Source organism: Oncorhynchus mykiss, chromosome 24 (assembly GCF_057628025.1).
Source record: "Oncorhynchus mykiss isolate SJ-2025 chromosome 24, ASM5762802v1, whole genome shotgun sequence".
NCBI lineage: Eukaryota > Metazoa > Chordata > Actinopteri > Salmoniformes > Salmonidae > Oncorhynchus > Oncorhynchus mykiss.
In genome coordinates, this window is record NC_143045.1 from 2,041,086 (window position 1) to 2,058,006 (window position 16,921).

The 16,921-nt window shown below is 41.6% G+C and overlaps 2 protein-coding genes across 5 annotated transcripts in view; both read right to left on the reverse strand.

Annotated features, from left to right (window-relative positions):
* The window catches only part of LOC110503529 (serine/threonine-protein kinase SIK2), a 57,291-nt gene extending 48,139 nt beyond the window's left edge, over positions 1 to 9,152 (reverse strand). The window contains exons 1-4 of one of the 3 annotated variants that reach the window (XM_021581889.3): positions 8,562 to 9,013; positions 7,605 to 7,651; positions 2,688 to 2,804; positions 327 to 390 (exon numbers count right to left, since the gene is read on the reverse strand). In XM_021581889.3, the coding sequence (XP_021437564.1) occupies positions 327 to 390; positions 2,688 to 2,729 (106 nt within the window). In that variant the 5' untranslated portion in view covers positions 2,730 to 2,804; positions 7,605 to 7,651; positions 8,562 to 9,013. Of the gene's footprint in view, positions 1 to 326; positions 391 to 2,687; positions 2,805 to 7,604; positions 7,652 to 8,561 lie in introns of all 3 variants that reach the window. The other 2 variants (XM_021581888.3, XM_090218095.1) reach the window with 2 other exon arrangements.
* Positions 9,153 to 10,067: 915 nt separating this feature from the next.
* LOC110503530 (layilin) lies at positions 10,068 to 16,031 on the reverse strand. 2 transcript variants are annotated; one of them, XM_021581891.3, is made up of 7 exons: positions 15,770 to 16,031; positions 14,602 to 14,899; positions 13,579 to 13,736; positions 12,980 to 13,024; positions 11,977 to 12,063; positions 11,576 to 11,690; positions 10,068 to 11,225 (listed from the first exon to the last, which is right to left on the reverse strand). In XM_021581891.3, exons 1-7 carry the CDS (start codon positions 15,843 to 15,845, stop codon positions 10,895 to 10,897), a joined length of 1,110 nt encoding a protein of 369 aa, XP_021437566.3. In that variant the 5' UTR covers positions 15,846 to 16,031; the 3' UTR covers positions 10,068 to 10,894. The 2 variants fall into 2 exon arrangements, with proteins under 2 accessions (XP_021437566.3, XP_021437567.3); XM_021581892.3 differs by lacking the exon at positions 11,977 to 12,063 and having other exon boundaries at positions 15,770 to 16,014.
* Between the last annotated feature and the right edge of the window lie 890 nt (positions 16,032 to 16,921).

Genomic DNA, 16,921 nt, shown 5'->3' on the forward strand with positions numbered 1-16,921 from the left:
TGACAAGAGGAACTGATGATGCACTACCTAATTTGTAAATTTGTAAGTTCCTTAAAAAAAATGTAAAAACACCCCCACGGGCACGCCCCACAGTTTGGGATCCACTATCATACCCCGTTCAAAGGCACTTAAAGATGTTGTCTTGCCAATTCACCCTCAATGGCACACATACAATCCATATTTCAATTGGCTTAAAAGGCTGAAAAATGCTTCTTTAACCTGTATCCTCCCCTTCATCTACACTGATTGCGATTTAGAGATTTATGCAAAAATTGTTCGACATTGTCGTCGGGTAAAAATTTGCTTGGTACGTCTGCGTCACTTACCGAAAATCTCCCCGTTCTTGGCATACTCCGTCACCAAGTAGAGCATGTTCTTCGTCTCCATTACCTATGAAAGAGGGAAGGAAACAATGAGTAAGCAATAAGCACACAGCAAAACAGATTAAGACCAATTTCAGCAATGACCTCGGTGCTGTTAAGATGTAAATTCATCTGATAATCCTTGTGCATGGATTCCTGGAATAGTATTAGGCTGGCTGACGTGGGCCTACTGAGAACCACAGAACAGTCTTGATGAAAGGATCATAAAGAACAAATGAATGAATGCAAACTTGCACTGATCAGCAGAGTAAACAGCTTATACTGGCTGCACACAACAATAACAAAAAAGTCATTATTTTTTTCGGAATTACAAAAATGACATAAATATGAGAGAACAGGAACGATGTTCTGTTCCATGGTTGAACGGTTCCTCTATTCCCTGTAGAGTGCCAGCGGTGTGTGTGCGGGAGGACACCAGGGTCTACATCCCAAATGGCACCCTATTCCCTATGAAGCGCACTTCTTTTGACCAGGGCCCTATGGGAAGTAGTGCACTACATAGCGAATAGGGTGCCATTTTGGGGCGCATACCCTGGTGTCCTCCCACACACACCGCTGGCACTATCAGTACAGAATTAGCCAAAGAAAACAACGGGATGAAGAGAGCTAAATTGAGAGAGCGGAAAAGAGATGCATTAATGAATCAGATACATTCACATCCCCCAGTGGTTCTTTCATGTAAATTCCCATCTGGGCACACTAACCCGTTGCTCTGCACCCTTTCTGACCAATATGCCACTGCCTCCATGACTTTATCAAAGACGCTGTAGGGATAACCAATGTGACTTTCCCCAGTGCCTTCCATAACATGTCGACCACATGGCACTAATCATCCAAATTCTGCCAGAGTACTCTGTCAATGATACAAATGGGGGAATGACATGGATTGTTGTCCCATGTAAAGGACAACATTATAGCCTACAACTTCTCTGTGTTGTTGTGAATGCTTGATGGGGACAAATAGGCAATATATTGATGAAGGTGGAGATGAGGAGTTTATTTGAAACAGTGAAGTGGCCGAAGCAAGAGCTGTGTGTGTGTGTGTGTAAAACTTGGGTCTCTGAGTCCACTGAGGGGGCATCCTGTGAAGCAAAGACCCCGGGGGGGGGGGGGGGGGGGGGGTGTTGGTTGTTTGGGGATGAGAGAGCGAGAAGAGAGCCGATGCCGAGCCTGCTGCCCTCTGTTCATGAGGCCTGAAAGGAAATTACTAATTGACCCAAGCTGTTTGAATGGAAGAGCTGTTGGAAATAATGGTACACAATGATTACACATCAATGTCTGGACCCGAGCCATTTGGTTGTGTAATAACAAACTGCTATTCACATTGCCAATGACTAAAGTGACCTAAAGTCTTATGTAATAAAGTGAAGTCTGGGGTGGGCTTTTCAGGTTGACTAGTAGGACCTCCTCTGATGATAGAGCTTGGCAGCTGAACATTTCTTTCCCCTTCTGCTATTAACACGAGAGGCTGAAACCTACAGTGCAGTTTGGGTGAAATTCTGTCAAGCACCTTGACACGTTGCTTGAAGATGCAGAGGGTTGGTTGTTTAGTCATTAACTCCGTCAGACGTCAGCTCTGATATCTATGAAGGTCTAGGACTGTGAAGGCCAGGTAGATTGGAGATGTTTGCTAACCTATTAGAAAATATCCTGAATGACCGTAGGCGTTGCAAATTTATACAAAAAACAGTGGTGTAAAGTACTTCAGAAAAAATACTTTAAGTCATTTTTTGGGGTATCTGTACTTTACTATTTCTAGACAAGTTTTACTTCACTCTATTCCTAAAGAAAATTAGGTACTTTTTACTCCATACATTTTCCTTGACATCCAAAAGTACTTGTTACATTTTTAATGCTTAGCAGGAGAGAAAATGGTCCAATTCGCACACTTATCAAGAGAACATCCCTGGTCATCCATATTGCCTCTGACCTGGCGTCCTCACTAAACACAAATGCTTTGTTTTTAAATGTCGTCTGAGTGTTGGAGTGTGACCCTGGCTATCTGTAAAAACAATTATAATAATTAAAATTACGGTTTGGTTAATTATTATTCCTACTTTTACTTTTGATACTTAACTATATTTTAGCAACTATACTTAAGTATCAAAAGTAAGTGTATTTAGAATTTCACTCAAGTAGTACTTTACAGGGTGACTTTCCCTTTTACTTGAGTCATTTTCTATTAAGGTATCTTTACTTTCACTCAAGTATGAGAACAGAATTCCACCACTGACAAAAACCCAGAGGACCAAATAAAAAGGGAATGTAATGTTGCATACTGTTTTTTTAAGAGGAGCGATTTACCTGGTACAACTTGATGATGTGCGGGTGGTCCAACATTTTCATGATCTGTACCTCCCGGTAGATCTTCTCCAGGTTCACAGCATCTAGTTGGCTCTTGTCTATTATTTTAATGGCAACCTGTGGAACACAGTGATGAGTCCCTGGACAAAACTTTCAAAGGATTCCCTTGAGGTCTTTGTATGTAGGAAAATAAAATAACACTTTTTTGTAGGCCTACATTTTTAAGTGTCGCTTAGACTGAGGCAGATAATTCTAAAGACAAAAGGGGGAAAAAATGGTAAGCAGAAAGCCTCTCTCTCCATAATATAATTCCACAGCACTCTCAGTTCTTGCAAGCACAGACAAAAAAAAAATAATCTCAAATGCTCTCCTATGTACAAAAAACTGTTTGCTGGAGGTAATCATAAACAGCTTTTATATTCCGTCACCCACACTGGGTGAGAGGCAAGGGCGGCAAACATTAGCAGAAGCTGCTGGAAAACAGGCCATTTCTTCATCCTTGCGAGAGTTGATTAACAGTGTGTCTATGTCATGATAACATGCAATATCCCAAGTCTCTCTCTCATAAACAGCATTTCATCACCAGGACTTAGAGATCCAAATGTCTGCGAGCCAAGCGAGGGGAGTAAACAAAAGCGAGGGGAGGCCTTTAATCATTCCACTCTAATCTTACCCAACACAACGCTTGATTAGATACATAGCACTACACTAACGCTCCTCTCGTTCTTCGTTATAAACAGAATAAATTGACGCCTCGATCACACCTACCGCGTCATAGCGCAAAATGATATGCAGCATCATCTGGATATTTGTGCAACAAAAGTTCAACATTTACCTTCTGCAAACATTTCTGTCAAGCCATCCACACACAATTTGATGCATACGCCCAATATATCCAATGAGGTCAAGTAAGGTTGGGGGCATTCGTGAACTGAGGTCCGACTGATCACAAGATCATAAATGAAGGAGACCAATGAAAAAAAGGGAACAACAGGAGATGGATAGTGGCGTAATGATTATTGTGCACCATAGCAAACAGTCGCAAAACGTTTTGTAACAGAACACGTTTTGCAATGAAAACAAGAGTTGATGGACAAATTCACGTAGGTCCCTTGCCATTTGCTTCTGTTGGCTTCCGTTTTGTTCATACACCCTAGTTCTCCCATCGTTGTCCTACTGACTGACTGTTTTAACGCAACATGGATAGGCTAGGATTTCATCCCAAATGGCACACCATTTACAAAGTAGGGCGCTGCTCAAAAGTATCACACTATGGGCCCTAGCCAAAAGTAGTGCACTACATAGGGAATAGGGTGACATTTGGGACACATCCTGGATATGGAGAGTCTGGACAACATGGTCAGAGGGAGAGCAGCAGAGTAGACCCATGTTCAGTGGCTTCAGCTGCCTCACAACATAAAATACAGTGAGGGTCATTCTAAGTACTGTACTGGTCTCTGCATGCTTATGACTCACGTTACATTCCGTAATGGTCATCAATTTGTATTCATCTGTGGAAGAGGGTGTCACATTGTATGTTATTCCTCGCTTGTTTCAACAAGTAGCCAGGCTTATGTTGGTCTTTGAACTGACCAATGTGACTCACTTGTTTAGCTGAGAAACATTGCCACTGACTAGCTAAATAGATACATATGCTATTTTCAGAGGAATAGCACAGGACAGGACTCCAAGGTTCAGTGCCGAAATTGTTTAATTTTGCACCGTCGAGAGCTCTGTGAGCTCAAAGCTAATGAAGAAAGATGACCCATCTGTGTCCGTGTTAAAAACAAGCACAGTCACAATGGTTACTAGTCCCCCTGTGTAATCGCAGTAGAATAGAAAGCTCATGGTGTTCCGGACATTGAGGATGTTGCCAGTCAGGTGATTCAATCCAAACATGTCCTTCAAATGCAATTTTAACGAAACTATAAGATCTTATTATTTATGTTTATGTAGCTCTACTCAGCTCCATACACATCCTCAAAGAAAACATTTATGAATGTATCACACATTGTTGTCTTTCTTTTAAAAAAAAGGTATGACATTGCATTGGCCTATTCTAGATCCTTCATTATTAGACCAAATGTTTTGCTTTAAGAGAAAAGACTGACAAGAGACTATCAAACTACATCCCCTCTCCGTACTGCAGGACAGCGTTGCTCTGCATTGGTCGGAAAGCAGGAACTAAGGATGCACTGTGCCCCGTGATGTGTTGTCAGCTTGCAGGGCAAACTCTCCCATTGAGCAGTAGACTATCAAGGTGACTACCAATATTACAAGTTATTTCTAGTGTAAGCTGCTATCTTACTCAAAATATAATCAAGTGGGATGGAACAAGTTGGTCACGTTAGCTACCTCAAGCGATATGCGATACAGCTGCCTGGGGAAGCAAAACAATGGGAGGCACCTCGATACGTTAGCCAATTGGCATATCCCGGTGACATCCAGATGGAAACCAATACTATAAGTAGGGCTGTGACGATTATGGAATTTTGGATAACGATTAGGCCCAATTGTCATGCAAATGACCACGTTTATTGTCATATCTGTCATGTTAGTAGAGAAATGTGTTTAAGCTTTGAATGCATCTTAGAAAAGTTGCTATGACATATATCATGAATAAATAACAGCTTTGGTGACACCGCTGTTTCCAAAACAAATGATTTTGACCGATTGGAACATTACGAAATGATGCTTCTCCTCCCAACCGTGCCATTCTGCTCGTAAAATGATTAACAACTTTATGCACTTCTTGTAAAAATGAGTAAGTGTTATTGGGGAAACTACACTGCTCAAAAAAATAAAAGGGAACACTTAAACAACACAATGTAACTCCAAGTCAATCACACTTCTGTGAAATCAAACTGTCCACTTAGGAAGCAACACTGATTGACAATAAATGTCACATGCTGTTGTGCAAATGGAATAGACAACAGGTGGAAATTATAGGCAATTAGCAAGACACCCCCAATAAAGGAGTGGTTCTGCAGGTGGTGACCACCGACCACTTCTCAGTTCCTATGCTTCCTGGCTGATGTTTTGGTCACTTTTGAATGCTGGCGGTGCTTTCACTCTTGTGGTAGCATGAGACGGAGTCTACAACCCACACAAGTGGCTCAGGTAGTGCAGCTCATCCAGGATGGCACATCAATGCGAGCTGTGGCAAGAAGGTTTGCTGTGTCTGTCAGCGTAGTGTCCAGAGCATAGAGGCGCTACCAGGAGACAGGCCAGTACATCAGGAGACGTGGAGGAGGCCGTAGGAGGGCAACAACCCAGCAGCAGGACCCCTACCTCCGCCTTTGTGCAAGGAGAAGCAGGAGGAGCACTGCCAGAGCCCTGCAAAATGACCTCCAGCAGGCCACAAATGTGCATGTGTCTGCTCAAACGGTCAGAAACAGACTCCATGAGGGTGGTATGAGGGCCCAACGTCCACAGGTGGGGGTTGTGCTTACAGCCCAACACCGTGCAGGACGTTTGGCATTTGCCAGAGAACACCAAGATTGGCAAATTCGCCACTGGCGCCCTGTGCTCTTCACAGATGAAAGCAGGTTCACACTGAGCACATGTGACAGACGCGACAGAGTCTGGAGATGCCGTGGAGAAAATTCTGCTGCCTGCAACATCCTCCAGCATGACCGGTTTGGCGGTGGGTCAGTCATGGTGTGGGGTGGCATTTCTTTGGGGGGCCGCACAGCCCTCCATGTGCTCGCCAGAGGTAGCCTGACTGCCATTAGGTACCGAGATGAGATCCTCAGACCCCTTGTGAGACCATATGCTGGTGCGGTTGGCCCTGGGTTCCTCCTAATGCAAGACAATGCTAGACCACATGTGGCTGGAGTGTGTCAGCAGTTCCTGCAAGAGGAAGGCATTGATGCTATGGACTGGCCCGCCCATTCCCCAGACCTGAATCCAATTGAGCACATCTGGGACATCATGTCTCGCTCCCATCCACCAACGCCACGTTGCACCACAGACTGTCCAGGAGTTGGCGGATGCTTTAGTCCAGGTCTGGGAGGAGATCCCTCAGGAGACCATCCGCCACCTCATCAGGAGCATGCCCAGGCGTTGTAGGGAGGTCATACAGGCACGTGGAGGCCACACACACTACTGAGCCACATTTTGACTTGTTTTAAGGACATTACATCAAAGTTGGATCAGGCTGTAGTGTGGTTTTCCACTTTAATTTTGAGTGTGACTCCAAATCCAGACCTCCATGGGTTGATAAATTTGATTTCCATTGATAATTTGTGTGTGATTTTGTTTTCAGCACATTCAACTATGTAAAGAAAAAAGTATTTAATAAGAATATTTCATTCATTCAGATGTAGGATGTGTTATTTTAGTGTTCCCTTTATTTTTTTGAGCAGTGTAGATATACTAAATATAACGTTGAATCACTCCTTCTCCTGAAAAGAGTAGTAAGACGATTATGTTCACGGTTATTGTCGGTTACACAATAATTGTGCCAGCCCTAGCTACAAATTATTTTTCCTTCACCCATCGAAACAATCACTTTCTTTTACAAGTTTTAACTAGTGCCATGCTGCTATTGTTGCCAGCTAGCCAGTATGAACTAACTAGCTGGGAAGGGCTCATCAGGATGACTGACTGAACCGAATCCATTCATCTCCACTTGACACAACTGCGCAACATTCATCAACAATTTGGGCACCAGGCGTGTCCGTATAGCCTATCCCTAGTCCATCCCGTCTTCCATCTGTTTCTGTAAACAAGCGCTGTAACATGGAAATACAGCCGTGTGGGAACCCTAACCCTATAAAAAGGTGTGTAGTAGTTTAACCTTTTGTTTCTTGTAAATTATTTCTTGCTGATATGAAAGATACATTCTTATGTTTCCAAAACCATACCGCAAGCGATGCATGTTAATAGCAAGCGTCGTGGCTCAACAAAACTCACCCTGTAAGGAAGACGCCTTCGTCCAATGACTCTTATGTGTAATGGAACTGAAAGTCATGATCAAGGGCTATTAGCATCTGTGAATGGAGTATGTACACAGCAGCTCCACAGTGATTGTCCCAAGAAGAGGCAACAAAATCACATTATTATTGGGTTATGTAACTAATGCAATGCACTAATGCCATGCTGAATGCCCTATATATTTATGTGGTTGTTTACACCAGTCTAATTCCAATAATCAAAGCTCGATGATGAGTTGGTCATTTGAATCCATTTTTTAGTACTAGGGCAAAAACCAACGCGCACTCAAGGTGGGCTCCAGGACCGAGTTTGAGAAACCCTGGTCTATGGGGTGGCTTGTTGAGCACATTATACATAACATTATACAAACGTCACACAATTGTTACTTCGAGTAACGAAGCAATGTAATGATCCATGGTCAAATAAAGGCAGTGTATTGCACAACATTGAGGTTGCAAAGAGATGGGATAATGATGTGTCTCATGAATCTGCTTCACGGTTAGGCTAACGTTAGCTACATCTAAAACTGGGTGACACCCAATTCTACTAGTTAACCATAGTCGGACAGTTTTGATTAACAAGTTATATAATAGTTGGTACTACTCTATTGCTTTCTTCATGTGTGGGTCAAAAGCTTTGCAAAAAAACGACCGTGTTTGCAACAAAGCAAGCTAACGTTAACGTTACCTAGGTGTGAAATAGTCGAAATATGTCAATGTCAAATGTGAACAGAATGAGTTAACTACAGAATGTGCAAATACAACTTTAGATAGCAAGCTAATTTATCGCTGCAAAACAGGGGGTAAGTAACTAACGTTAGCTTGTTAGTTCAAAGGCAAGGTTAGTATCCTTTACAAGAGAATCACACGCTTAGGCTTACTGTAGTTCACGGTTACCTAACATGCTAGCCAGCTAGCTAGTTTGTTCAGTACTCACCTCGGTCTTGGTAATACGATGTCTAGCCAGCTTTACAACGGCGAAATTACCCTTTCCCAGAGTACGTTCGATATCGTAGAAGCCCACTCGGACAGGACCCCGGAACATCGGTTTTTGGTGATTGTCAGCCATGACCATGCTGTATTAAATGTGGTTTTGGGGGGTGAGGAGGTAAGGGCTCGCAACTTTCGCCTACAATATATCGAGGAAGGGAAAACAAACCGCCCAATGAAATGTGTCTATTCAAAATAGACAAAAAAGTACAATTCTCGGTCGCCCTGCCAGTTTGAACGTGAACGACCCTTCAGACCAACGAGACGACAGGTGACATGTACGAGTGCCACAGGCTGCCACGCCACGTTCTCCAACACAACACGGCTAGAATATTTCAGCTAGCTACCTCTATTAACTAAAGTACACGAGTTGACTTGCAGGAGGCATCATATTCTCTCGTTGACGTACATTGACGTCAGAGCTATGGGGGTATTTGTACAGGAGGCGGGCCTCTGAAGCTGTTCCACGCTTCAGTGCCAATTCGTTTCCAAGGCAACCGGACCCACCTCTAACGTCAACCGGTTACATTGCTATTCTGAAATCTGTTAGCTCGCCGCCCTGAGTGGATAGTTGACTTTGAAGTTTGGCCTGCAGGTGCCCACATAAAGATTTTGTTACTCATGGTCAAAGTGCAGGGACTGGACTGTGGGCATTATTTATGTACATTTATACTAGCAAATTACTCTATGCATCCAAGTTGTTATGTAAAGTTGTGTGTGCAGCTAGGCTCTTACTATGAAACATATGCATGTTTATGCACAAAGCAAATTATGCATGCAAGTGATGCAACCACAAATACACATCAGTACCAGAGGCGTCGCCACAGACACTGGTTCGATTCCAGGCTGTATCACAACCGTTGATTGGGAGTCCCATAGGGCCGCGCACAATTGGCCCAGCGTCCGGGTTAGGGTTTGGCCGGGGTAGGCCGTCATTGTAAATAAGAATTTGTTCTAAACTGACTTGCCTAGTTAAATAAAGGTTAAACAAAGATGCTTGCCAGGTTTCCCAGCTATGCATAAAACGGCAAACATTCACTTGGATTATGCTGGATGGTGTGTATTCTGCAATTCAGGTTTGTACATTTTGGATACAGGTTATTATACCGAATCAATTGGTTTGAGACTAATAAAATAATATAACAGAATATGAGCAAATTATTATCCTTTTTTTAACATACCCGTTGCACATCTAACGATCAACATAGAATTTGAGTTAAGGTGCTGGAGTTCGAGACCAATGGAAAGACAGTTAAAAAATGACATGAAACAGCACCACCTGCTGGTTAAACAAACAATATGGAAGTCATAAGTTTGCAATAGTACAGTGAAGTAAGCTCTATTTTACCAAAGGTTTTATGACTTAGAAATTGTCTATTTTTCTGTCTTCTTGTACACAAAAACACAACAAAGTCACATTCAAGTAAAACTAACAAAATAAAAACACTTATGCTGGTCATTCATAGGCTTTATTTGTAGCCAGAGCAGTGTGTGTGATATTTGATAGGCCTACATGTCCAGCAAGTGCATGTTTTGTTAATTAACCTATCGTGACAGCCTTACATGGAAAACTGTTGAGAGCAGCAAGCCAAAAGCCTCTGCTGTCACTGCTAGATTTCCTGGATGTGCGAGTTCCAGATGTGCTTTCGGAATTTCCTGTCAGACATCCTTCAAGAACACTCAGCTTTAGCTAGTTAGACTACTTTTTCACAACACTCTAGTCAGCCCCACTTGAATATACAATGTACACAAAACATATATTTTCTTGATTTTCTTCACAACATTGTGATAAATACAAGTTTATAAGATGAAGACAGGAATAGGCAAATAAACGAATGCTACACACTGTTATTCAACCTGGACTTTGGTGTAGCCATGAAAAGGCACGTTAAAGACTGTATCCAGCCAGATCAAACTGGTGTCATAACAGTGGGGCTTTGGTAAACATCATTGGGAGGGTCATCTCTCGCAGACCATTGCTCAGCGGTATCGTGGGGTCAGACTTCTGTCATCCGAGTTTCCGAAGATATTGTCCTTTTCACTGACATCAGCCTCCACACAGGAAGCCTCAAATGGGTCTTCTTTGTATGGTTAATGGGCATACCCTAAAGCAAACACTTTATAATACCACACAGGATCTGTCCGTCCTGTCTCGCGTCACATGATGCCATACAACCCACCAGCAGGATATATGAAAGATGAATGGAGACACCAACAGTCAAATGCCCAGATGGCTCAATGGACATGTGTTAAAGAGAGAGGCACTGCAGGACAGCAACATTATTCATAGATCTCATTCTCCACCCATCCAGTCTCGTTGAGATAGTGCCGACCCTGGTCTTGGCAGGCCTCATAGATGCCATTGGTCACAAAGCCACTCTCTTTCACTGTCTCCTTGTTTGAAACATTCTCGTAATCATCACACTGGGTATGAAGAGAGGAGTCACAGAAGGACATCTTCTTGATTGATTCAGGTGCCATGCTCTCCAGATCGGCTGGTTGAAGCTTAGTGATGTCCTGGTAGGCATAGGGTCCTTGGATGTTGCAGGCCGCTGTGGACATTGTACCCCATTGCTCTTGCTTAGGGTAGCTGTCTGTTTGAGACTTTCTCCTGCGTAAAGACAGTCACACTATCATTTACAGAGGCATGTAGTGAGCCACACACACGTCCAGCATTGCCTACTTCAAATACAGCATTCAAAACCACCTGAGACAAGGACATCCCTACCGACCAAGCCCTCCCTAGCCCTCCCTAACCCGGACGACGCTAGGCCAATTGTAGTACAGCGCCCTTAACCACTGCGCCACCGCACTGCGCGGCCGTTTTGCCACTCTTATGTCATTTTTTGAAATTAGAGATGTTTTACACACATTAAAATAATGTTAGGTGCCCTTGAAAGGTGCCTATCGTACAAAATGTATTATTGCATGTTATTATTTAATGAAGCAAACAAGTATTACCTTTTGGCTGCCCGTTTATAGCAGAAGACTCCTGTAGCCACAAGCAGCAGCAGTAGAACGGGGATAGTGGCAAATAGAATGTAGGAGACATATAAGGCATTATCCGAAAGAGTTACTGCAGGGAGAAAAAGAACACCAGAGGTAAGATAATGGTATTCTAGCCTGGTCCCAGATCTGTTTGTGCTATCATGCCAACTCCTTGTCACTCATTGCCAATGACAAGGAGCTGACATGATAGCACAAACAGATCTGGGACCAGGCTAATGGCAGTAAGTTGGCACCTCAACTATGAATACTTTTGGAAAAAACGTTGGAAAATAAATGAGGAGATTACTTATTGCATTTGGGACACAATGTACAAGGATCAAACTCGATAGACCTGAAGAGTGCAGATTTTTTACCTGATGATTCAGACATTCCTATTTTTGTTTTCTCATCACTCACTGTAGCTGATGGGAGGTTTGGCATTAGAGATTTAATTGGGGCAACTGGAAAACAGATCATGAACAAAACGTGTAAATAGACAGACACTGTAAGTTCGTATGATATCCAAAAACGTCATATAGCCCATATAAATATGTAGACTAAAAATAAGCAACATTTGTCTCCATCTGAGATGAAAGAATGAGCATGTGTGATGCAGAAATGGGTAGACTAGTATAGTATGACTAATATGCAAATTAGCAGCATACTAGAAATAAACTCCTACGGTTTCAAGCAGCATCACTGGTAATCTATAATTGTACTATAGCCTACTGTAGCCTAATGCATTGCCTCTATTATCTGGGAAGAGGATGAATTGAACGGGACTCTGATAAAGTTTTTCTATTTTACCCTCTTCTATTCTATTATATTGCGATTCATAAATCTTGACCACTAGATGTCATCCTATACATAGACACTTCGGTGATTGAGACTGGTGATGTCATAATCATGTTCGAGCTGTTGATCTCAGTATCAACAAATGACTCATCCCAAGGATTCACATATTTGACCTTAACAAAATCTAAATGTTTCTGTTAAAAATGTCAAAACAATGTTTATAAATAGCACTTTTATGTAAGCGTAACTTAGTGAAATCATCACTTACTGTAGGACACAGCCAGGCCTAATTGCTGAACATTAAAGAAGGTAATTCACTAAATTGATGGACAAAAATAACCATTATATCTCTTTTTTATGCAGACCTTTACCTATATTGAATGGACTCAATCACTGGTCTATGTGTTACGGTAAATGTGTCAAATCAGACCGTCACACTGGTAGGCTAAATGTGTGAAAATGTATAGATTTCCAGATTTGACACATTTACCGTAACATATGCACCAACCATCTGTTTTGTGGTCCAGTGGACTCTAAAATATCAGAGTCATAATGTTTTGTTTGCTGCAGGAGTGGGTTTACCTGTGTATATTGAATTCCACGCCACAGTAAACACAGGCAACTTTTCTGTAAGAGAAATAAAGAGACAATCATCAGCTGCAAATTAATATGGACTATATTGATTCTGAATTATCTTTTTCTCTGGTTCCTTGTTGATAAGCTGGTATTCAATCAAAATCATACCATACAATATGATCTCCTTCAGCAGAGATAAACTACAGGATTGAGATTGGATAAATGTAATGTAACATGGGTCATTTTCATTAGTGCACACTGTTGCAAACCGTAACAAAACATTTTGTCAACGGAAACAAGAGATTATTATTGGACAAATTCAGGTAGTCCCTCCCTTTTTCGGTACATTTCCTTCCGTTTTCTGTCTATTGAATACAACCCTGGTTTAATCTGTTCATGTCTAAATATGGACACTATCAAGGACACCGGGGCCATGTTCAGAAGGGCACAATGTTGTGGAACGTTCAGATAGAAAAACATGATGTAGAACAAACATAACTTTCTGACATGTAGAATAATGAATCATGTCAGCTCTTTCATGACATTTCTATCTGCAATGTTCCACAGCGTTTGCCTACTCAGAACGTGTCCAGGGTACAGTTCACCTTCAGAGTACTTGCAGACGAAATTGTTCTTGGTGTTGCAGTTTTCATCGTTCCACTGGAACATGAAGTGCCCGCCTTCATCAGGGGGGGCAGAGGGCTGGTGGTACAGCACCACACACATCTCGTTTCCACACGATGGCTCGTCCCAATGCCAGTTTCTGCAACGAGCGTGTTTTCCATAGGTCAACAACTCTATCAGAAATTCTCTGATAGTCACCATCATGCTTCTAAAAATGGACGCTCATCCTACTGATACCCGGTTTTGGGGAGTAGTGAACTACATGTAGTTCTGCTAGTAATTTAACTACATTTTGCAGTAGTATGGTGGCATTTGAACTAAATTCAAATCAAAGTAGAGTTTTCAGTAGTTAATTATTTTTTTTGCCATGTAGTGGTGTAGCTAACTACTGGAACAATACACTATTCTTTTTTGCTAAATAAAATAATATATGGGTGAAATCGGCAATCATTTCCTTTCTTTTTTGGCCTCAGGCCTGCCTAATTCTCACTTGAAAGATTTAATTTGGGATTAATAGGAGAAATTACACATTCTGTTCAAATCTGACTACAGTGATCTGTTATTGCAATTTGACATCTTGTGACACTTCGGATTTACATATGATCATTTTTCACGAAGTAGTTTGGATGTAGTGAACTACTTTTTCAAAGTAAACTATGTTTTTTTAAGGATAGCTTTAGTGTAGCTTAATTTCTGCCAGTGTGAAGTAATTAGTACCTTGGTAAACTATATTTTCAGAATAGCTCCTTCAACACTGCCGATACCACAACATTCATGGTTATTAACATTTTACAGATAAAATAGCAATGACCCTCAAAGCATGAAGACACCATATGTTAATCCACAATGCTCTTTGATGACTCTCAGACTATTGTGAGTCATGTGAGGTATCGCTATGGCCCTGTATTTTCCTGTGGTGTGCATGGCAACAGCTGCAGGGATCTCCTAGACTTTTTGCTACAGGGATCTCCTAGACTTGAAACCAAAGTAAAACACAAGGACACCTGAATCTGGCCTTGCTGCCATCCAGCCAGTAGTACTGCGAAGGGCAGCCTATGGTAGTCACCCGGTGGCGTGGGCTTCTGTGCAGCCCGATCCAGAAGTCCCCATCAGTGGCCTGCAACTGCTGGATGAACCTCTCTACCAGGTGCTGCTCATTGTCAGTCTCGATACTGAGGATCTCCCCCCCATCCGTTCTGCAGGCTTGGCTGGCATCATTGAAGGTCACCCTCCGCCGTGGGTCCTGGAAGTAGTTGATCCTGTAGCAGGGTCGCTCTGTGCCACGTCGACAGATCCTCTGGCCTACAGTGCATCGCATTGGAAAATAAGAAATTGCAAATCAAGAATGCAAATCAAATTGCTAATTCAATTGCAAAATTGCAAATCTAAGCATGGCTAATCAAGATTGGCAAATCAGAATGGTAATTAATTAATATATATTAATTGGAATAATATTGCAAGTTGTTATGCAAGATGTGAGGACATATGGCACACATATTAGCCTACATGAATTACATGATAATAGGCCTATGTGCAAGATCTCTTGATTATATGTTGGCCTATTGCCATAAGCTTAAGAAATGCTTTACTGTTTTTCATACGCGCTGGCATGTAACACTATGAATAGGCTGCGTGTTATTATTTATTGATTATTACTCTCTTATTTTCTTTATTATTAGGGCCTTTATTAATAATGTTGCGAACCACAGTGATTAAGCTTTCAAGTAATATGGCCCACCTTGATTTTGCGCGTTGATTTTTGCACCTCCTTTAGGCCATTGAATACCACATTGGTCTTGTAAATCTGTAGCCTACTTGGGAGCACAATACCCCATCTCAAAACGAATCATATTTTTTCCGACACACAAACCAAAACAAAAAGCCTGCCCTGGGTAATGTAAAGGCCTATTGAAGTGAAATTTCGCAGTTACTGTTTTTTCCATGTAGCCTACTAAAGCACCCGACTTTGAGCGACGTTTGAAGTTTCTATATTTAAACATTTTAGTCGTCCAAAATCTTTCTTTCGTTAGGCACTAAAGAAACATGTTTTTCCCGCACAATCAACAGGGCGCAATATTTTCATGCATTAAATAACTTTGGTTAATCATTACCGTTACTTTTTTGACAACGGGCTTTGACAAGTTTGACATTTTTTTCCCTGTAAACACTCACCATTGAGTTCAAATTGGGTGAATCCTGGTTGGCAGAAAACAGCGAAAACAATCCCGAGCAGTTTAATAAAATCCATTTCTTCATCTTCACTAAAGCGTTCGCGTGAATTCGAGCAAATCCGTGGCTGCTCGTCAAAGCCCGAGAGAGGGAAACAATCGGATATGGTCACATCAGAATTAGGTCGAAGAGTTTTTGTAGGATCCGGTTTTTAAACCCCTCTTACGGCGGATGGCCTTTGATTTTGTGTAAGTCAATCCAAGATAAAAGTTTAAAGGAGCAACGCTTCTCATATCTTGCTATGTTTTTTTGAGCTCATATAAAGGCATAATAAATAACATTAGGCTACTCCATGCTGTACCCACACAATAATCAAAGTCACATATATTTGATACGAATGGGAGAGAGACTAGAATGAATGGATGGATGTCTTTATATGTTATACTGAGTGAGAGAAACATACATAGGTTTGAACAAGTGTATAGTAAACATTTTCAATTTCACATTCATACACACGCGCCCACGCACGTGCACACGCAAACACACATATGCAAACACACACACACACACACACACACACACACACACACACACACACACACACACACACACACACACACACACACACACACACACTACTTAAATTGAATATCAATCATTCATATGCAAATGTTCCTGTTATTATAGCCTAGATCTACTGTGTGCTAGAGGAAAGATCTGACAACCGGGGTGGGAAATAAGAAATAGTTGATAGAAAAATGTGTCATTAAAAAATGTGAAGCATTACAGTTTTTTACAATCACTTTGGCACTAATTTCAGAACCTTGATGTCATTTTTCAAAACTCTCGACACAAAACTCACAACCAATGATCAAAATGCACATTTTTCAAAACTCTTAACACTTTTTCCAATTGCTTGGATACAATACACATAAAGTTAAGATCATTTGTTCATTGAACTAAAATCACCTGTTCAAAATGACACAACTTAACATCAAAGTATTACCATTTCAAAATACAATTCACACATTACATTTGAGATGACTGTCTATTCATTTCATTACAATGATCTAACTATCAATTGATACAACTGATCAAAATGATAAGTAACTGTTGCATTACTCTTAATGCATAGTTTCATGGAAACTGACAAAC